The sequence below is a fragment of the Sminthopsis crassicaudata genome, chromosome 4, assembly GCF_048593235.1.
Source record: "Sminthopsis crassicaudata isolate SCR6 chromosome 4, ASM4859323v1, whole genome shotgun sequence".
Taxonomy (NCBI): domain Eukaryota; kingdom Metazoa; phylum Chordata; class Mammalia; order Dasyuromorphia; family Dasyuridae; genus Sminthopsis; species Sminthopsis crassicaudata.
In genome coordinates this window covers 344,783,448-344,805,294 of record NC_133620.1, presented here as the reverse complement: position 1 = coordinate 344,805,294, position 21,847 = coordinate 344,783,448, and the positions used below count along the sequence as shown (strand labels likewise).

Here is a 21,847-nt window from a genome sequence, read left to right as displayed (position 1 = left end):
TGTCCTTATAAAACTTACATTAGTAGAAATAATATATATATAGGGGGCAGCTAGGTGGCACAGTGGATAGAGCACCATCCCTGAATTCAGGAGGACCCGAGTTCAAATCTGCACACTTCCTAGCTGTATGACCCTGAGCAAGTCACTTAACCTCAGCCTCAGGGGGGGGGGGGAATAGTAAGTATAAATGTAAGTATATACAAAATAAATAAATAAAAGGTAATCAAGGGAAAGATATTAGGCAGCTGGGTGGACAGGCTCAGCAAAGGAGCTTCATGTATAGTGTGGCATGAGAAATGCTTGAGACAAGGAATGATTTTGGTATGCTTTCATTTTGTGACAGTAATGGTCATTTGTCTGTGCTTCTACTGACAGTAGGCTGACTCAGAATGGCTGACCTTGACCAGATGAACCCGGATTGGGCTGGTTTCCCCATCTTTAGTTCTCTGTCAGTGGAGTGCTGGATCTCTTGCACGTTGTTTCATTGCTCTTTTATTCTGTAGTTTTTAAGAACGGATATTACTCCAAGAAAACCTACAAAAGTCATTGCTCTTAAAGAGCTCACTTCAATGACTATGAGAAATATTGCAGCAGCTCTTGGTGTAAGGCAATCAAGAATTTCAAAGATCATTCAAGCCCATAATGAAACAAGCTCAGTCCCACCAAAGCACAAAAGTGCTTTTCAAAGTGTGGCTGAAAACAAAAAAATGATGCCCAGAAGTTGCTAACTATTCCTGTAAACTAGCCAAATTAATGTTCAGCAAACAATCAAAGACTTTCAGAGGTACCTGGTTTTTTATTATTGATTCCTCTGTAGTGAAGTATATAGACTTCTTAAAATCAAGAAAAAGACGACGACCAGCATAAAACAACTAACTTGCAATGAAGAAAAAATGCTAGTCATGGGCAAGACAACATAAAGACTAGAGTACTGAAGACTAGAAAAATGTAGTTTTTACTGATGACTAACATTTTCAATCAAGATTATACAAAACCAGTCACTAAGAATCCAGGTTAAGTATGTGAGATCTTGGCATCTTGTTTAGACTCTGACTACCTCCCCCCAAAATGTTTTAGAGCTTTTTTTTTTTTTTTTTTTTTAAACTTCCATTGGGCCTTAAAGTCTTATCTCCATTGAGGGGAGGATATACTTTGATAAATGTACTGATACACTGAAGAGCTGAACTACCTAAAATTACAGAAATTCATAAATAGAATATGGCAATACAACTTTACATCATGCTACATAACACAAAAGAAATATAAGAGATATCTACAAAAAAGGAAATTACTCATTTTAAACTGAGTTATCATCAAGGTTAGACTTGGAAAAATGGACTATTTCCTCAAATATGTTTAAATATCCAATGTGATAAAAGTATAGTGATGAAGAATTAAATCTAAAAATTTGACAAAAAAATTATCAAATCACATAAAACAAGTGACTGAAAAAATAGAATGCATATTTAAAAGTTTTTTTTAAAAGATGTGAAAAACTAAGCTTATCACACAAGCCAAAAAACTTAATTATTTTATTTTGTCCCCAACAACTCCCATGCTAAAAGATAGACCTTAAACTAATATTTAAAAGAAATTAGAGATTCTAAGAGGCAGAGGTGAGAAGGGAGTACATTTCAGTGATGAGGAACAGTCTGTGCAAAGCATGTATGGGAAAGTTCTATAAGGATCAGCCAAGAAGGCCAGTACATGAAAAGGAATAATATATTTATGACTGGAAAAGTAGATTAGGGATAGGTTTTGAATGGTTTTTAAATAGACATCTAAATCTGAAAAAAGACTTCCAGCAGCCATAAATAAGACCTTGATTAACCAATAAGAATACTAAAAGAGACAACCCTGAGCCATTTACTTAAATCAAGTAATGCATAGTATCCTGAATAGTCAGGCCCCTGCACTCAGGCTTAAATACAGCAAAAATTTGGACACTAGTGTTCCTTTATGTGTATACCAATGGTCCCAGTCATTAATCTTAAGTCCTTTCTAGGCAAAGAAAAATCACTCAACTTTTTGGTAAAAAAAAAAAAAAAAAAAAAAAAAAAAATTAAGAGCCCCCAGGATCAACGTAAGGGATTCTGATATGAATCAGTCACCTTGAAGACAAGGGCAAAGGTGCTACAGTGTTAATGCCCTTTCATAAGCAACTCAGCCCAACAACCTGATTTAAATTGTACCCCTGAAAAATCTATACTTCCCCTTTTTTGCTTTGATTAGAACAAGGAGAAGGATACCCACTACCCTATATATATATATTCTCATATGGCTCATTGGAAGATGATTTCGTCTTTAAAGAAAGAAAAAATATGAAACTTGACATAACACCACTCAGTCAAATACATTTTGAAGCTAATGTACTTGGAGATACACTAATGTTTGTTGTGCCCCGAATGCAGGTCATGACAAAAATACTAGCAGCTCAGGGTTAAGAGAAGTTCGGAAATCATTTAATACAAACCATACCTAATCAAGAATACCTCTCCAGGGGAAGGGAAGCCACTATCTCCCAAGACTGCCCATTCCCACTATGGATAGTCCAATTCTTACAGATTTTTTTTTCCTCATGCCAAGCCTTAATCTGGGTTTCTGTGCATTGTTCTTGGCCTGGGAGGCCAAATAGGACAATGCTAATTCCTCAGTTACATGAATGCAATCTTCTATTTTATACTAAATATAAACCTGGTCCCACCAGTTCCATGAGCTAGAAGCTCAATGAGGACAAGATTCTATTGTGTCTTTGTACCTCCCAAAGTACCTATTATACAAATGGGATTCAGTAGCTCTTATGTGACTACCTTACCCTAAAGGCCTTTGATGTGACAGAGAGATACCAGCTGTTCCTCCCCTTCAGGAAGTCACCTCATCAGTCCTCCTGCCTCCAAGAACCCATCAGGAGCTGACACCCTGTCCTAAAAACTCTGTAGCAGGGGAATCCATACTATCTCTCCATGAAATAGGTTGAAAATTTATTGGAAGAAAACAAAGGAAGGTCTTCTCAGATTATAGGGACACCGGATAATAGATTCAGTAACTTTTAACTTTTCAGGCAAGAAAAGAAATTGCAATACCAACCCTCTTTGAGGAGAGATTTTTCCCTTAATAGCATTCAGGAATTCAGAGCAAAAATAAGCCTCTTAGAAAAGGAAAGAGGCATGAATGAATACAAGGGACAATGTGTTAATGAAATAAATTCAGCTGACAAGATTTCAAAGACAAAAGTCACTCAAATAGTCTAAGATCCAGCCCTTCCCACCATTGTGTTAAGCCAGACTTGGCCTATCATCCTTACTTACCTTGCTAACATTGAGAGAAGCTAGGGGAGGAGGGGTTTCTGTGCGGTCATTAATTATTTCAATTTCCGAGACAAACTGTAGATTTATAAGCAGGATGTCTGCATGGTTAGGCTTTCCACTGGAAGAAGGACATTCTAGAAGGAGAATCAAGTTAAGGAAAACGAGCAGATAGAGGCATCAACAAATCCTGATGGGACTGGAAAACATTTTCTCTTTGTTTCACCCCAGAAACCAAAGGATTTCAGGCTCTTCAAACAGGTTCAAATTTGTGAACTGAGATGTTTTCGTTATTTCTTCCCTGCTAATTTTTTGTATAGACATCCAATGTAATTTTTATGCAACATGTGTACTAGTTTGTCTTTAAACACACCTTGTGGTTTCTATTCCAATGTAGTTTTTAGCATAATTACTGTGTTTATAAAGTACTTTTTCTTTCTGCAGGTATTTCTCATCTTATTTCATCATCAGGTTGTTAAAGATAAAGATTTATCCCTACCTAGTAGAGGAGCAATTAGCCTATCCAAGGTAATCCCACTAATTCATTCATTAACAAGAATGCATTAAGCATCTACTGCAAGGTAATATTCTACTAAATGCAATGGAGATTACAAAAGAAAAAGCCATTTATAGCATATACTTAGTAGTATACTTCAAACTAGAGCAACTATCAGTCAGGCTAGCATCTCAGGAATCCTTTGGCTGAGTTGCTAATTTTATAGGTGCTATTTTGTCGCTGGCAGTACCTCATCTTAAAAAAAAGTGACTATGCCATTGAAAATAGTCTAGAAAATCACTTTCTTATGCTAGAATTGTAAAACAAGTAGATATCTGAATTGTTATTTGGAATTTAAATGTTTGCCATTCCCAGAACAGCAGGGTCAGTTACATTTTCACTATGGAAAAAAAAATCAAAAAATGATCAAGGAAACAATTGCAGAGGGAACTACTTGTAAAACAAAAATTCTGATACCTTAAACAAACGACATTTTAGACATGAGTAGATGGCACAGTAGGTACTAAGTGTCAGACTTGGGGTCAGGAACAGCCACATTCATATCCTAACTCAGTCACTTACTTACAAATCACTTAAACCTCTTCAACCTGTTTTTGCTGCTGTGAAATGGAACTGGATCTATCTCACCAAGTCGTTGTGAAGACCAAATAAGATATTTGCATAGCACTTTACAAACTTCAAAATACTGTATGTGTTAGTTACTACTATAATTATTTTCACATCACAAAGAGTACCAATTTAACATCTCTGTTTAATATCAGCACCCCTCCCCCAGGATAAAACTTTATTATTCTTTATGTGGGATACTCAACTGAGCAACCCCTCTCCCCCCAAAAAGTTAGCAATTTCCCAGCATAAACTATCAGCCTCCAAGAAGGATCACACAGAATAGTAAGTGAAGTCTCTTTCCAGCGGTCAACCATAACCTTCACCCCCCAAAAGAGAATGAATACCAATCATGTCCCCTAGTTTCATTTTCTGAGCCCATAGCTTTTTCCGAGGGTTAAAATACATACACCTCCTCTCCAAATTCAGGAGCCTCTTTCCCCCTCCCCCCCCGGGCTACTAGCACAAACCCTAACCTACACACACCCCTCTCCCATGTGACCATAGTCCCTTCTTTCATCCAGGGTCCGCAGACTCTACCTTACAGCCCCTCCCTTCCTCCCACTAGCCCCAGGCTAAAACAGCGTCCTCTCCCCAGGGGATTCAACCAGAACAGCCACCCGCGTGTCGAACCCCTCCGCCCACCTCCCCAGCCTTCCTTCCTCCAGGCCCGGCTCCCGCGAGGGAACTGAGACCCCAATGGGGAGAGGAAGGGGACGGCAGCAGGAGGGGAAGAAGGAACTAGGGTTGACCACGCGCATGCGTCCTTGGCGCCGCGGTCGCCGGTCGCCCCTTAGGCCCCGGACCCGGCCCGGCCCGGCCCGGCCCCAGCCGCCGCCGCCCCCCCACCCGTGCCAACCCGGCCTGGAGTCCCAGCCGGTTCTCGATGAGAAGGATACTGAGCGCCAGCATCTTGGACTGGTAGTCAAAGGCTACCACCTCTCCCTGCAGCCGCTGCTCTTGGCACGTTCGGCATGAAACCTGGCTCCCAACGCTGAAGTACTCGCCCGGAGGAGCCGCCATCTTGGGAGAGCAGCGGCGGGCGGCGGGGCAGCGGCGAGGCCGGCCCCCTCAGTGCGCCGGCACGCACGCGCAGCGCGATGGCGTCAACATGTGGGCGGGGCCACAGGACTAACTGAGAGGGAGGGGCTCCGAGGTACTCGAGGAGAAAGGAGAAGGAAGGTTTCTACCTTGGGACTAGAATGGATTAGGGAGTCAGAGATCAAAAGCTTGGCCGAAGGAAAATGAGGTGAAAATCCAGGAGAGGGGTCCGGCTCTAAGTGACCCTCTACTCTGAGCTGACAGTTTTCATCCATCTCTCCACTCTTCCTCCCCGCTAACACACAACTTGTCTAAATTTAAACTAGATCTTCCAGTTCCGTTCAGCTTTATATAGTTTTGAGGACTTCTTTTGGGTTTTGTTTTTTGGGGGGAGGGGTTCCCAAAGAAATTGCAATCTGAGACTCAATTATTTAAGCTTCCCCCAAAACAAATTTTACTGCACACATTTGCTCTCCTTTCACAAAGTGAAAGAGGAAATACAAAGGGATAGGGAGCAGACAAAAGGGGCTAAAGGTTGAAATAGTCCAATTTAAATTAATGAATTCCTTGATAATAAGATTTTACTTTTTTAGCTCTTTATGGGTAGGACCTAGTAGCTGTTGAATTTATTTAGCTGTAAGTTAATTGGATCAAGATCATGGTGACAGTCATTTCCTGTCACTTTCTACAAATTTTGACATTAGGCCTCAATCTAAAACGCCTATCTTGTGCTGGTCTAATCCTAGGTCAAAGAGCAAAAATCCTAGAGACCCCGTCTGGGTTAGAGGAATGGATTTGCCTCTGTTAAGCTCATTTGGATCGTAGTCAATAAAGGATATGATAGGGCCCTCAATATGGAAAAAGGAAGGGAAAGCATTCCTTTTGCCAAGCAATGGGCATAAACCCCTGCCTTCTGCAGCACCTTGGCAAAATAAAAAATTATGCTGATTATATAAAGCATCTTTTGTAGTCTTTTTCTATTACTTCATTTTATTCTCCCTCCATCCTGAAAGAAGGTAAATTTAAGAGGTTACAACAAAACGTGTCTACTCCTGAGATTAGAAACCAGATATCCTAATCATTCATGTCCATGTCAGCATACCTCTAGCCCTTTCCCCACTACATGAATTAACTGTTTTATTATTTCACAATATAAATTACTAGTTTATCACTCCACTTCATAAATGAGCTATCTTTAATCGTCTCACTACGAAAACTTGCTGTTTCTTCACTGAATGGAGTCCACTTTTTTGTGCTCATTTCTTCCTTTTCTCCCAAGAAACCTAACCAAGAACAAAAATGTCTCAGGCTAGAAAACGGCCTTGGGGGGTTACCCTAACCTTATGCTACCCCTCCATGCCCTGTGGCCTAGACCTCACCAAAAACATGACTGCTTCCGATTTCTAGATTCCTTTTTTCGAATCCTCCAAATTCTGGCAAACTGTTGATATCAGAGGTAGGCACTGAGCGTGGTTTCAATCTCCCTCCCACCCATATAAAAACAATACTGTTGGATTCTCTGGATTACGGGGAGCCGAAGCCAAGTCAGAACAAGGGAGTTGGAACCCAGAAGTCTTCCAGCAGAGATCAATCAATATCTACAATGTTCCTGCACCAGGGCGACCTGTGAAGGCATGGGGAGCACCATCTTCCAATAGGATCAGCAATTCGGCACCGAGAGGGGAGGTGGAGGGAATGTCCACAACAGTCAGCCAGAATGCGGTCCCGGGAGAAAGAGGTGGGAGAGAGTGAATGGGCGCCTACGGGGGCAACTGCTGCTGTCCCCTTTCAGGCACACCTGGCGTCCCACGGCTACATCCTGGGACTTCTCTGTCCCTATCCCCCGAAGAGACCTCGGAGATTTCTATCAATAAAGGGAACCAGCAGAAAGAGTCTCGCTTGAAAAACTAGCTCTCAGCCTCATCAAGTATCAAAGACCGCCTATTACCCTCTGACCCCGGACCGCAGAAATAGCCACCGCCCCACGTCCGCTGCGGACCGGACGCGAACTGGGGACACGTGGGTCAGGGGAAAACGCCCTCGCGAGAGGTTTGTCCCCGACGCTGACCCGTAGGAGGAAGACCTAACGAGAGGCGCAAACCGGGGAGGTGGAAAAAAAGAAAACGGTACTAAGGGAACAAAGCTCGAGCTTATGGACTAAGGTGGGGAAGGGGGGAGGGGACGGAACTGGGCCGGGAGCGGGAAGAAAAGGGAATACAGCCTAGTGAGGACGGGGACGGGATCTGGGGAGCGCGCGCGTGGCTTGGAGGCGGGGTTTGGGTGCTCTGGTAACCGAAAGGCGGAGCTGCGGGGTAAAGCGGAGGCTCCCGGAGTAAAGCGAGGGCGAGGTTTCCAGAATGATGGACACAGAAGGGGCGGGACCTGGAAGGAAGCAAAGGGGCGAGGGGCGGTGCCTAGAGAGCTGGAGGGCGTGGGGGTAGGGTCAGAGGAAGAAGTGGGATTTGGGGAGTTCTGGGACAGAGGGCGGAGCTAGGGTGGGGGGGAGCTCGGAGGCAGAGGGGCGGGGCCTGGGACATTCCAAGGCTGGGGGGGCGGTGTGAGATCCGAGTGTTGAGGAGCATATTTCTGAGGCTGGTGCTCAGGGAGTCCTGGGTGGGATTGGGCTTGTTGACATGTCCGAGAAAGAAAGTGATGGGGGACTGCGGAAAGCACCTTCCTCAACTCCCTTCCCTTCCGAAGCAGCATTCCCCTCCTCAGCCCAAGGTCGGCTCCAGAGCCGGGGCTTCCTGCCATGGAGTCGGCCCTGGGAGTGGGCATCGTGGTGGCCGAGGCGCTACAGAGACAGCTGCCCTGGCTGGAGGACGTCTGGCTCTGGGTCACCTTCCTGGGCGACCCCAAGTGCGTCTTCTTTTTCTACTTCCCCTTGGCCTACTACGCCTGCGGCCACGTGGGCATCTCCGTGCTGTGGATCTGCCTGCTCTCCGAGTGGCTCAACCTCATCTCCAAGTGGTGAGACGAAGCTCTTGCGCCCCTCTGTCCGGCCACGCGTAGCTAGAGTGTGTTACGGGCGCCAGCACTCCCTGGCCGCGGGGAGCTCGCGGTCCGCCAGCTGGATCCACACGCATCTGTGATAAATGAAATAAATCCAGTGTAGTTTGGGGATTGGAAGGAGGGTGGTGCCCCAAATACAAAGAGGAGGAGGTTGGCAGAAATGCAGTGAACTCCTTACTCTTGTTATGTTGAGTTTTAGACGTCAGAAAACATCCAATTAGATAGTTATCCACTGGACAGCGCACCCCCTCCCCCGCCAGAGACACATCAGCTGCCACCCTGCATGTTAACTTGTAATTGTGCGCCCTGTCACAGAAACGCACCAATCGTCAGCTCCTGTATTGACCCCTCACCTCAGCCTCATTGAAATAGTCATCCTGTAGCCAAATTGTAGATACTTAAACCACTGCTGCCCCGTGCATAACCATAACGCACCCCATTTTTTACCACCGTTGTCACCCTTTGCTCTAAGTCATTAAGTATTCCCATTCTACCCCAAGTGCTTCCTAGAAAAAAGAAGAGGTCCTGCTGAGGAAGGCTATTTCCCCTTCAAAGTAGAAGGTCCCACCCCCCTTTCTGAGATGAGGGGCACAATCCCACAAAGGGGTTTGCTATGAATGACATCCCAGACATTCTCATCAGGTACTTTTAAGGCCTTCTCTGTGCAATCTGCTTTTTCCTGTTTATTACAAGAGAGAGTAGATCTGCCTCCAAGTGGGCTTTCAGCCTTCCAGTCCTGATCATCCTACAAAAGGATGTCACATGGCCAGCCCAAGGGAAAAGTAAAAGGGGCAGTGACCAAAAATGTTCCTCAGGAGACCAAGTAAAGGCTACAGGGATTAAGAAAAGTTGAGAAGAAAGTCTGCCTGAGTCCCTTGATCTCTCTCCCTCTTCCTCTATCAGTCTGGACTATCCCAGGAACAAGAAAGCAGGGTTTTCTGAGGTCTTTTGTTTCTACTTGTTCTTTTTTTTTTTTTTTTTTTTTTTTTTTCCAAAAAGGGTGGTGACATCAGGGAGATGAGGACATGAAAGTAAATTGAATTTGAATGAGGAAAGGCTTTGCCAAGTTACCACCTTACTTTCTCTTCCTGAGCCTTTTGAGTCCAGTGACTAAATAAAAATCAGGAATACAGTAGATGGCCCTGGAGGCAGTGAGCTTTTTAGAGCTAGTTCTTCTTAACACTTTAAGGCTTGCAGATCATTGTACATATACAATTGTGCACAACTCTCTTTTTCCTACCTGTCTCTTCCCCTGTTTCATTCCTCTTAAATTCCCTATTCTTCCTATGACCCCCAGATCCTCCAATACTCTCTTTTCCTCTCAATTTATCACCCTTGTTCTCATCTTGTTTCTCTCCTTTTACCATGGTTGACCAGCTTTACTGTTTATTATCTTTTACCTTAGAATCTCTTGCCATATTATTCTACTACTACTAATAATAATAATAATAACTTACATTTATGTAGTGATTTAGTGTAAAATGCAAGGCACTTTACAAATAATTTTTCATCTTATCCTCACAACAACCCTGAAAGGTAGTTATTATTATTCCCATTTTGCAGTTGAGAAAACAAAGGCCAAGAGAGAGGTTACGTGATTTGTTCAGTGTCACCCAGCTAGTAAGTGTTTGAGATGAATTTGAACTCACTTTCCTGATTCCAGATCCAGACCTTCCTAGGTGCCATACTTATAACTGCTTAAGTCACGCTGAATCCCCACCCTCAGCTATCCCCACCATCATTCTTCTCTGTCCCTACTCCCAAGCTACTGAATGTTGTGTGAGAAAGGTATATAACCATGTCCCTCAGGTTCACCATAAGCCTATATTATCTTAACTGGACCCTCACTGCTATCTTTTTATTAATCTATGATGAATGCTCATATCCTATACAGGATCCAAATATTGTCTTCTCTTTCTGTTACTTGTTTTGTTTTTCAGTCATGTCTGACTCTTCATGACCCCATTTGAGGTTTTCTTGGCAAAAATACCAGAGTGGTACATTTCCTCTCTAGCTTATTTTACAGATGAGGGCTGAGGCAAACAGGGTTAAGTGACTTACCCAGGAGCACACAGCAAGTAAATGTCTGGCCAGATTTGTATTCAGAAAGATGAGTCTTCCTGACTATAGGCCCAGCAGGGGACCTCACCTCTTATTACACTAAGAAAATAGTCTTCCCTATTCCCACACCATAAAACTCCCTATCATCCTGATTTGTTCTTCCTTTGCTCTATTTTCTGAGAAAGAAGTGAGAACTTTAGAAAGAGTAATTTCAGTTGAGTGATGAGATCAAAAATAAGATTATAAAGGATTAAAAAGTGCTTTTGAAAAGATCTCAAAGTCAAGGGACAAAAACCCCTCCATTCCTCTATGCAAAAAGAATATACATTTCCCTATTTTTCCAGAAAAGAATTGAAGCATGTGAAGTGGGGGGGGGGAAACTTGTGTTCCCCTGCAGGATATACAGTGACAATTATAACTGAACCTAAAATAAGACTTGGGGTGTTGGAGGTAGAATTAGAGGGTACCTCTTTTTTGAAGAGTACCTCTTCTGCAAGCTTTCCCTGTCTTTCTTAGGCCAAGGTAGGGGAGGGGTTGAAGGAATGGAAAATTTCACTGCCTCCTATTCTCCTCCAGGTTCCTTTTTGGAGAACGGCCCTTTTGGTGGGTTCATGAATCGGGATACTATAGTGAAACACCTGCCCAGGTTCACCAATTCCCTGTATCTTGTGAAACTGGGCCAGGTAGGTGATCCTCCTAATACGGAAGAATACAAGTATTCTCTTGTATTATCCCATTCCCTTTCTAGACACATTGATGATCTTAAAGCCCTTTCCAGTCTGTAAAGTCTTGCAGGATTTAATGCTTCTTCTCTCTCAGTTATAAAATCAGAAAATAAAAAAGTAAAAAACATTGGGTTGGTTGATATGTTGATACAAAATGAAGGTTACCCTATCCTAATATGTCTAATTGTCTATTAGTCATGTTCTACAAGGAGAAGATGACAAAGACTGCATAGGAAGGCCTACCTAAGGCATTAAGTGAGAAGGAAGGCCCAAAGGATCAAATAACCCTTGTCTGCCACCTTTGTACTCAACAGCCTGCCCCCTCCCACTTCCAGAAAAAGGGAGGCTATAACTTTTAGGGAAAGGAAACTTGAAAGGATTATTAGTTAAGGATATTCTACTTGAACCCAAGAAGGCATCTGGCCCCCTAAACACCATGAATGCCCAAACTCTTCATGTTACTCTAACTTGTTTCCCCCTAAAACTCCTATACACACACACACCCACCACCATCATTACCACCATCACAAGTGACTATATTTCCTGGCAGGTAGTCCCTCAGGCCACTGCATGATCACAGGAGCTGCCCTTTGGCCCATCATGGTCGCCATCTCAAGCCAGATTGCAAAGCGAAGTCGAAGGTGAGTCCAAGAGAGCTCTCCATAGAGCTCCATTGCTCTATTTCTCTCCATAGGCATGGGAGAAGGGATAGTGTCCATATCATTAAGGAGACAGGGAGCCAAATCACTGGTGTTGCTTAGCCAGATAATCATATAATAAGATGAAAACGATTTGACATAATTTGTTTTGATAGAGACTTGAAAAGCCATTTATCTCTTCTATCACATCCCTGAAAATGGTCCATGACTCTTCACTTTAAAATCATGAGTGGAGAACTCCCTATTTTCAGAGGCAGCCTATTCCACTTTGGGGTTACTCTAATTGTTAGGAAATTTTCCCATATGTCAAGTCTAAAGATTTCTCTCTATCTTCCAGCCATTGTTCTTAATTCTGATTTCCATATTCAAACAGAAAGTCTAATACGTCTTCCATGTCATAGCTATTATGTCTTTTCAAATCTTCTCTTGTTCAAAATAATTGAGTGCCCATCCCCACCTACTTGTCTTTTTCCTTCTCTAGGCACTGGATGAAGTTGATGCCCAGCCTGGCTTACAGCACATTTCTCTTGGCAATAGGACTTTCTCGGATCTTCATCCTTGCACACTTCCCCCACCAGGTGTTAGGTGGCCTGATAGCTGGTGAGCCACGGGAGGGTGGACAGGGGTACTTCCCTCCAGAATGAGAAAGCCAAAGACAGGAAATTTTGACTCACCCCAAACCTTCCCTGTGCCTTCTCTCCCATAGCTACCCTTGGCCCACCCTAGCCCTTCACCTCTCCACCCCAAAGTCTCCATTGTGTCCTCTCTTCCATAGTGATCTTTGGTCCAGGAACTGCACCCTCAAATTCCTTGAAATTGTTTCCATACCCCTTCCCAATAGGTGCTCTCCTGGGATGGTTGATGACTCCACGGGTGCCTGTTGATCGGCCAGTCAGCTTTTATGGATTAACAGCACTGGCACTTCTGCTGGGTGCCAGCCTTATTTATTGGAGCCTTATCTCCCTGGGAATAGACCTGACTTGGTAAGTTCTTGCTCCATCCTGTCCTCCTGAGGCATCCATGTGATGATGACCTTAGCCATCATCTCAAGCTTCTGGGTTCCCTAGAAAACTGCAGTAGACCTGTAGAGAAAAAGTTATTTTTCTATGGCATATAATCCTAGCTAAAGGATTATATGGGAAAGGAGCCCCAGAGTGCCCCCGTCTAAAGGAAAATAACTTTTCTACAAAGTTTCCTGGTCTTCCTTAGGTCTATTCACTTGGCTTCCAAATGGTGTGAGCGTCCAGAGTGGCTACACATGGAAACTCGACCTTTTGCTTCCCTAAGTCGGGATTCTGGAGCTGCCCTGGGCCTGGGCATTGCCTTGCACTCACCTTTCTATGCTCAAGTGAAGCGGGCACGGTTGGGAATCCTACAGCAAGCTGCTTGCCTCGTGTTGGTTCTAGGGCTGTTGGGGCTCCTTAACTGGCTGGGCAACCCACCCCAGCTCAGTCTCTTCTACATCTTCAACTTTCTGAAATTTACTCTTTGGCCCTGCCTGGTCACAGCCTTAGTGCCTTGGCTGGTCCATTCCCTCAGTGCCCAGGAAGCCCCACCTGCCAAATCCAAGTGACCCCACCTTTTCTTCCCCCAGCCAACACTCCCAATGACTCCTGCAAAGGAGGCCTCACTGATCTCTGCAAGAGTCCTCTCCTATTCACTCCATCTTCCCCTTGCCTCATCCCTAGCTGCCATTGTGACTGCTGCTTGCCCTTATCCATGATGAAGGCTTCCTTTCACTTGATTCCTCTGGAGAGTCTTCTGTGCTCCCAGTGTATCTGCCCCATTCCTAATCACTTGACTTAGAGGCTGTGAGGGGTATGTCTACCTGGAAGGGGACTAATCCTGTGGACCTTTTTCCCCTTCCCTGCTTTGTCAAAATCCTACCCTTTCCCCCTCTACCAACTTTTTGTATTTTTAAAGACCACTGCAGATAAAAGGGACAGAACTCCTAGCACAATCCACAATCCACAAAGGCTCCAATAAAGTCCAGTGGCAATTCTGTGCTTTTTTCTGCATTTGTAATATCCAGAAAGGAGCCAAACCTAGCACAGTCAGCTGGGATCTTGGGCTCTAGTTTTCCTCTCCTGCTGCACGCAGAGGAAATGGCTACCCACCCACAGCTAGAGGGAAGGGCTTTGGACTCAGAGGGGTTTCCTGCATATACCCCTTCCCTTCTCTACCATTGAATAATGGCAAAGTTAAACTAAATTAAAGACTAATGAAAGCAGCAAGAATTAACCTTTTGACATTCTCTATGGCTATTTTGAGATGACCTCATCCATCTTCTTGCCCTTAGAACACTGACAGGAGTTGGGGCAGGAGGGTCTGCCCTTTCTTGAAACTGTCTGGGGTAGAAGTGCTTTGACAACATTCAACCACCTGACCAAGTATTTCCTACTCAAAACATTTAGCTGTCTTTCCCATCCAATACTCTTTTCCAGCTTTATAGAATTACAGATTTCCCAGAGCCATAACAAAGCAAATTCATCGGAGAGTCTAGCCATTTCTGAGGCATAGAACCTTTCTGACATCCCTTACTGGCTGTATGATCTTGGGAAGTCATTTAACCTCTGCCTATCTCAGTTTCCTCAATTGTTCAATGGATATAAGAGTACCTATTTCACAGGATTTTTGAGGATTGAATGAGACAATTTTTATAAAAGCATGTAACTAGCTGTGTGACCCTGGGCAAGTCACTTAATTCCAATTGCCTCAGCAAAATAAATACATAAATAAATGAAAGCACTTAGCACAATACCCAGCAAATAGTAGGCATTTAAAAAGTATTTATTTCCTCCTCCCTGATAGGGGTCCTCCACCTACTAGAAAGCCTTCAGTGATCAGATTAGGTCACTACTTCTGAAGATAAAACAATTGTGATTTTGAACAGCTCTTATTGTTCTAAATTTTAATTCTTGAGTCATTGTCTAGTCGCAATGCTAATACCTATGTTAAGCCCTTATCACCTTGAGCCTAGACTAACATCCAATCTTCCCTCAGCCCATTCTAATATATATCCCAGCTCAAAAAAGTCTCCCTCCTTCATATATTTAAAGAGAGTGTGATTTTGTCAGCATGGAGAAATGTTCTCCCATGATGCAGGTTATAGCCTGAGTTGTACTTACTAGCCATCAATCAACAAGCATTTATTAACCACCTACTAAGTATCCACTGTTAAATGCTAGAAATAGATACAAAAAAAATGAACAGTCCTGGCCCTGGAGTTTGCAAGTTTGAAGAAAAGGAAAGCTCAAGCAGGGGAAGTTCTTCCAGGATTCTGAGGTGAGGTGATTTATTTAGGGTCAAAGAGTGGGGGAAGATGTATACATACATATACATATATGTGTGTATTCAAAATAGATACAAAGTAATTTTGAGGGGGAGAGATCTACAGCTATGAGAATTGGGAGAGGCCTTAAGCAAATAATGACCCAGTTGAGCAACAGAAATACCATATATCAGGAACCACCAAGAGAGCTGGTGGAGAGCAAGTAATGTGGATAAGACTGGAAAGGTCAGGGACACATTTTGAAGAACCTCAAATACAGGAGTTTCTATCTGCTATTGGAGACAATAGAGAGCTGCTAGAGTTCTCTTTTAATCCTCACAATAACCCTGCAATGCAAGTGCTATGATCTCCATTTCAAATGAAGAAATTGAGGCAGAGAGGTTAAAATGATTTGCCTGTAGTTGTGCAGCTAGTGTCTAAGGCAGAAGTTTAATTGGAAACTTGTTGACTCAGTCCAACATTCTTATCCACTCTAATTTCTTCAATCAGTTAACATTTATTAAGTGCCAGGCACTGGGCTTCATATAATAAATATTGTGGAAGAAGAAATGACAAAGAATGAAGAATTATGGATGACCCTGAGATGGTAAATCTAGATGACTGGATAGATGATTGTAACTGTGTGGTACGGAAATGGTGAGGGAACACCATTTAACAAAAAAGCTGGAGAGAGCTCTAGAGAAAAGCAAAGTTTATTGTACATTCTCGCGAGAAGGGCGTCCCACTCTTCGAGTAGACTATCGAAGAGAGGAAGCGCCTCCTGTGGGCAGGACAGCACCTTTAATCCCTAACACAAACGCCCCCTCCCACCACTGACCCTCATCCTCATTGGCTGAGAGTCTTACATTCTAAACGCGAGATCTACCCATGAAATTGAACTTGACCAATAAGTACATAGTTGCCCATATTTGGATGAAATAGGGAGATGTCATAGGAGGGGAAGGCAATGCCCTTCAGAGTCCTTCAGGCCTACTCGAACTCTGAAGTAGATGAAGCCTTACTCGATTTTCACAATTGTCTTGAAAGATCTCACCTCATCTCATTCAGTCCCTCCTCTTATTTTGTACACTGAGATCTCTTCAAATTTTTGTAACATAATTTCACATTCCCTATGAATTCCTCACTTCCTTCTGATTCCTGTTGGCCTTGGGCCACCGGCTCCACCCTTACCCTTTTAACAGCATCTATTTAACAGACCCTTCAGCTTTCTCTTCCAACCTGATCATTCCAGATGATGAGTTTTGGACAATTCTGGTTATTAATCTGATCAAACAAGGGATGTAGATAGGGAATAATATAACACCACTAAAAGCTATAAGGCCCAACCAAAGGAGCTGCTTCCACCAGCTTCCCAAACCAGGACCATCTAGAAGTATTGAACAGTGAGGTCCAAGTCTGTACAGGAACATGAGCAAGTTTCCTAATGTTCTTAGTGATTTCCTTCACTAGATTACCATTGTTACCAATCTTTATACATGTGGATAAATTTAGTTTAGCACAAACTCTCCCTTCCTCAGCCAACAAATAATCCAGCACAAGTCTATGTTGTAAAACAGCCTCTCTGGTTTGAGTAGCTTCATCAGCCAAAAGATCTAGTGCCTCAGCTGTCTGATTGGTGATAATCTCTACAACTGCCTGAAGCCTAATTATCCTGTTCAACATGTATATTGGAGTTCTATATCCCCAACTTCGATCTTGAGCCCAGGTCGCTGGCCCATACTCTTTGACTATTCTTTCTGGAGGCCAGGCCTCACCCCAACCATTTGCATCTTCAGTCCAAGTGATGGAGTTATCTAAACTGTTTCCCCCTTCCCAAATCATCATACAACTGAATCCCTAAATATTGGTTTGCCTGTTAGGGAAGAAAGAAAAATTTTGGCTTTATTAGTCCAATATAATAATTCCGTGTCCAATTGAGAGGCAGGTGAGTATAGGCAGTTAAACCACAGATCCAATAATGACCCTTTAGAGCAGGTTGTTCTCTTGGAAATATGTCTGAGCTATTCCTTGTAAAAGGGTAATATTGTTGGTCTCTTGTCCCTAGGGGGCTTCCCCCACAAAGGGGTCATACTGGCATTTCCATAAACCTTGCTCTTTTCTCCAACTACAATTGGCAACTGGCCACTGGCCTGTTAGATTAGAGGTACTCCAAAATGTGGAAAACAGTCCCATGTTGCCCGGGTGTCCCTGGGGTGACATTATACCAACCCCATTGGTAACTACCCAATGTATATGTTCCTTTTCCTCTTATTCTCTTTTATACATCTTAATACATCCCATTCTACTTCATCACACTCAGCAGTAGTGACTTGTTGATAGCAATATCCCTGCTCTCCTATTTCTGGGAGAACATCCAAGGTACAGTCTTTCCAGTCCTTCCCACACTTCAATTGAGGATTCCTCCCCGTATCCCGCCAATATTTAGATATTGTCTTTGGCCTCAGGTCTGTTCTCGAATAGGTCCACTCACATACACTAATTCCCAGCTTCAAACCTCGTCCTGTCTGATTTAAGCAGTATTTCCCTTTCCTATCTTCTGTCAATGACCACTGATGTTTCTCTTCTCAATTCCAGAAACCGGTCCCATTATGAATTTGGGATCTGTTGCTAAGGATCCAGGCTGGGCTTAGGGGGACAGGTACCCATGGCCATTGGTTCAATTGTTGGGATCCACCACAGATCCAACAATTCGATAAGTTAAATGTTCTCCCTATATTCTGCATGTGCAGGAGAAATTGGTTTTCATCTCTAGAAGGTAAAGGTCTAGTTTCTATAAACCCAAAGCTTAGGGAGAGCCTCATAATGTTCAATATTATAACACTGTGAAGTTAAGGTGAACTTCCCAAAGGAAAATATATCAAATCACAAACAGGCAAAGAGACCCAAAGTAAGAAAAGAGAAGTCATACAGTTACAATGCACTGGATTCAGAATCAGTGTTCCCATTCAGTGGAGGTCTCCCCTGTCTTCAACTGTCCACTCTGATAAAGGTGGCGCCACAGGTCCTTTTGTCCTGGTGTGGTGTGTCCAGCCTCGTTCCTGGGTGCGAATCGCAGTATCTGAGGTCAGTATCACTTGGTAGGGTCCGTCCCAGCACGGAGTCAGCTTCTCCTCCTTTCAGGAACGGATCAGCACCCAATCACCAACCTGAATTCTATGAACAGGGAAACCTAGAGGAGGAGTCTGAGCTATTAGCCCTTTTTGTTGAAGTCCTTGCAAATGTTCCAGCAATGATTTAACAAATCTCTTAACAAACAAATCCTTAGTTTCTAAAATAGGGTCCCAGTCTCCCTTAGGATAAGCCTGGAAAGGATGACCATACAATAATTCATAAGGTGAAAGCCCAATATCTCTACGTGGCTTGGTCCTGATTCTAACCAGAGCGAGAGGAAGGCATTTCGTCCAAGGTAGTTGGGTCTCTAAAGATAACTTAGTCAGCTGCCGTTTTATTTCTTGGTTCATCCTTTCTACTTTCCCAGAAGAGGGAGGATGCCAAGGGGTATGGAGATCCCAAGTGATTTCTAAGGCCCTAATCAGATTCTGCAATACCTGGGCAGAAAAATGTGTTCCCTGATCCGAGTCTATCCTCTCCACCATTCCGTACCTAGGAATAATTTGTTCTAATAAGACCTTACTTACTGTCGAGGCAGTTGCTCGGCCTGACGGGAATGCCTCCACCCATGAGGTCAGATGGTCCACTATGACCAGCAAGAACTTAAGGCGACCCACTGGTGGCAGCTCAGTAAAGTACACCTGGATGCTTTGGAATGGTCTGATTCCAGGAGGTGGTCCCCCTTTTGGAAGCTGGCGTTGGGCAGCCCTGTTAGTCCTTCAACAAACAAGACAACCGTCCACCAGTTGTCGAGCCATAGTATATAGGCCGGGGGAAACATACCTTGTCAGTATAGCATCACACAGGTTTTGGACATCCCAATGACTGCCCTGGTGCAGTTGCTGAAGGACTTGCCTCATACTTGCTTTGGTCAGTACCTCTCTGCCCGTCAGGTAAGAGCCATCGTCCTTCCGAGTTCTCAACTGCTCCGAGAGTTGAGGCTTTCTCTTTTTCCTCCTGAGTAAAACTAGGAGAGGGTAGACTAGGGGGAAGTACAGGTATCAAAGCCATTATGTGAGAGATTTCCTGATCTCCGGCTCCCTTGGCCTCCTGGTCTGCTAATCTATTTCCCCTTACCTCAAAAGAATTTCCCATCTGATGTCCCTTTACATGTATTACTGCTATATTCCTAGGAGTCAGAATATTTTCTAGTATCTCTCTGACTAGTGTATGATGAACCAGTTCTTTACCTTTACTGTTTACATATCCTCTTTCCTCCCAAATCCTCCCAAATACATGCACCACACCCCAGGCATATTTAGAATCAGTATATATATTCCCATCTTAGTCACGCAATAATTTTAACGCTTGATTTAAAGCATACAATTCACAACAATTCACAAGTTTGAGCCAACTAATGGGCAGATAGACTGCCCTTGGTAACAGTGGAAGTTCTAACAAACCCATTTCTTTTCCCATTTACCATCCTAGAAGAACCATACATAAATTCTAAACAAATATTTATCATAACCTTGTGTTGATAACAATAAGGAATTTGTCCCAATGAGTTTATATCCAAGTAGATCTTTCATAAGTGAACATTATTCATACAAATCAGTTTGTTTTTAAAAACATCCAAAGCAAATACAATCATATACAGAATGTCTAATTCCACACAAGAGAATTCAAGAAGTTTTGATAATAGATTCCCATTAACTTGTAATGGGAGAGACATTCTGCTATTCTGAAACATAAGGTCTTATCAAGTATTCTGATAGAGGCGGGGGGGGGGGGTTTGCAGAACTAAGAGGCAAGGAAACTGAGGCAGGACTGAGTCAGGACAATAATTCAAAGTTAAAACATAAGCTAGCCAATCCTAGTCTAGCAAATTTTCAGCTAGAGTCCCCTGTAAAGGCCTTTTGTCTCTGCAGCCTTCTCCAAACCCAGCATCTGCTAAAATCAGGTGTGTCTAGCTAGTGGACAGGTAAAGAGCTTTTTCAACTTTTTGCAGCCTCTCCCTTATCTGTAGAGACAAGAGAGCGAGACAAAAGGAGACCTTTTGTCAATCGCAGCAATTCTTAAAAGAATTGTGCCGAGCATAGAGCTCTAACAACGATCCAGGCCAGAAGCAGCCTGGATGTCCGGTGCAAAAAAAGAAAAAAAAACTTTTACCTTTTCCAGAGTTCCATTCAGTACCCAAATTATGTCTATTTTTCGAGGTCCTTCATCAGGGAACCAAAATGATGAGGTAAGCAAAGAGTAAGTAGTTTCCAATTATGCCTGAACTGAAATAAGACATCAGTTTTTCCCAATTTTCTGACCAGTTAAAATCTCAGTTTCCCTTCCCCCCCTGTTTACAGAAATTATCAGATTATACACAACAGACTAGTAAATTTCCCAAAATAGCAATAGTCATACAGTTTTATACAGCAATAGTTCTGTTCTCCAGGGGACAAAAAGGAAGCAGGATTAAAATTATGATCTTGGATTATGGAACATTCTTTTCTAATAGTATTGCCTCATGTTTCAACACTATGGAATCTGTGAGCCATCTCCCAGCCCTCTAGATTTAATATTGTTCTAACTTGAATACCCCTTCATTTCATCTTCTCTGCATATTTAATAGGGGATTGAGTGTCAAAAGTTCTTTCCCCACCATGATCATGCAAGACATGAAAAACGCATCTGAATATAGATCTATAGTCAGGAACTTGGGATTGGGGTTCCAGAGATTGCCAGCTTCGTCTCAAAAAGAAAGGCAAAAGTGGGAGCGGTCCTAGCACTGTATATCTCACTGACCACTTGGCTCTGATTACAAACATAAGAGGAAAAACCAGGGGCATGATTTAAGGCAGTTTTACTTCAGGTAGCTGTCCTAATTTTAACCATCCCACCTCCAGATGGTAGAGTTTAACAACCTCTGCAAACAGTTATACCTGAATTCAAAACTCCGTAAATATTAGCTTCAGTCCCAAAAGATTTTATCTAAATGTAGGCTGTTCCTTTAAACAGTAGAAATAATTAATATCTAAATCAGCAAGGAGGTGCAGTTATTAAAAACAAACTAACAAACAAAAAAAAAACCCCACTATACTTAATGGGAGGAGGGACCTCTCCACGTGGTCACCCTTCCCCCACACCACCATGCTTCCCGACCCAATATATCATAGCTCCATTTAAACTATTAATTACTTTTACAAATCAATCTTTCCTGTCCCGTCTTTAAGTAAATATATATGTATATATTTTTAAACTTTACACTTCAACTGACCCAAACTTCATAAAACTTAATACATGCCCAACAGAGCTGACAAACACTTAAGGCATAGCTCAGTTACAAATTACCCAATACCTCTAGCAAACATACCATCGAAGTAGGGAGATACAACCACAACCTCCCCTAAGTAAGCTAGCAGCATTTTGTTTTAAAAACCTATGTTTTAACTTAAAATCCCAATCACAGCTTTAAATTCCCAATAATATAAAACTACTTTGCCATCATATTTAAAACAATGAACTCACTAAATAGTGGTTTCTTTCCCCCGGCCCACGTGGCCCTGCTGCAGTCAGGACACGTG

The 21,847-nt window shown here is 43.0% G+C and overlaps 2 protein-coding genes across 8 annotated transcripts in view; one reads left to right on the top strand and one right to left on the bottom strand.

Moving 5' to 3' along the window:
- LSM12 (LSM12 homolog) overlaps nt 1–5,507 on the bottom strand; it is a 41,064-nt gene extending 35,557 nt beyond the window's left edge. Inside the window, exons 1-2 of one of the 2 annotated variants that reach the window (XR_012481171.1) lie at nt 5,328–5,504; nt 3,309–3,442 (exon numbers count right to left, since the gene is read on the bottom strand). Coding sequence is in view for 1 of the 2 variants with exons in the window: in XM_074261159.1 (XP_074117260.1) it covers nt 3,309–3,442; nt 5,328–5,451 (258 nt within the window). In the remaining variant the exon portion in view is untranslated. Of the gene's footprint in view, nt 1–3,308; nt 3,443–5,327 lie in introns of both variants that reach the window. The other variant, XM_074261159.1, reaches the window with a different exon arrangement.
- Nucleotides 5,508–7,467: 1,960 nt separating this feature from the next.
- Nucleotides 7,468–14,166, top strand: G6PC3 (glucose-6-phosphatase catalytic subunit 3). 6 transcript variants are annotated; one of them, XM_074261155.1, is made up of 7 exons: nt 7,468–7,595; nt 8,173–8,439; nt 11,119–11,229; nt 11,822–11,908; nt 12,408–12,526; nt 12,768–12,909; nt 13,136–14,166. In XM_074261155.1, the coding sequence occupies exons 2-7, from the start codon at nt 8,222–8,224 to the stop codon at nt 13,497–13,499; spliced, it is 1,041 nt and encodes a 346-aa protein (XP_074117256.1). In that variant the 5' UTR covers nt 7,468–7,595; nt 8,173–8,221; the 3' UTR covers nt 13,500–14,166. The 6 variants fall into 6 exon arrangements, with proteins under 6 accessions (XP_074117256.1, XP_074117255.1, XP_074117257.1 ...); XM_074261154.1 differs by having other exon boundaries at nt 7,498–7,631; XM_074261156.1 differs by having other exon boundaries at nt 7,525–7,595; nt 8,170–8,439.
- The last annotated feature ends 7,681 nt before the right edge of the window (nt 14,167–21,847 follow it).

What these genes read in the sequence shown, in the direction of transcription:
- G6PC3 (XM_074261153.1), top strand. Translation starts at nt 8,103, where the DNA reads ATGTCCGAGAAAGAAAGTGATGGGGGACTGCGGAAAGCACCTTCCTCA. An exon ending in CTCAACCTCATCTCCAAGTG is followed by an intron (nt 8,440 to 11,817) that starts GTGAGACGAAGC and finishes ATTTCCTGGCAG; the next exon opens with GTAGTCCCTCAGGCCACTGC. An exon ending in CTGGGAATAGACCTGACTTG is followed by an intron (nt 12,910 to 13,135) that starts GTAAGTTCTTGC and finishes GGTCTTCCTTAG; the next exon opens with GTCTATTCACTTGGCTTCCA.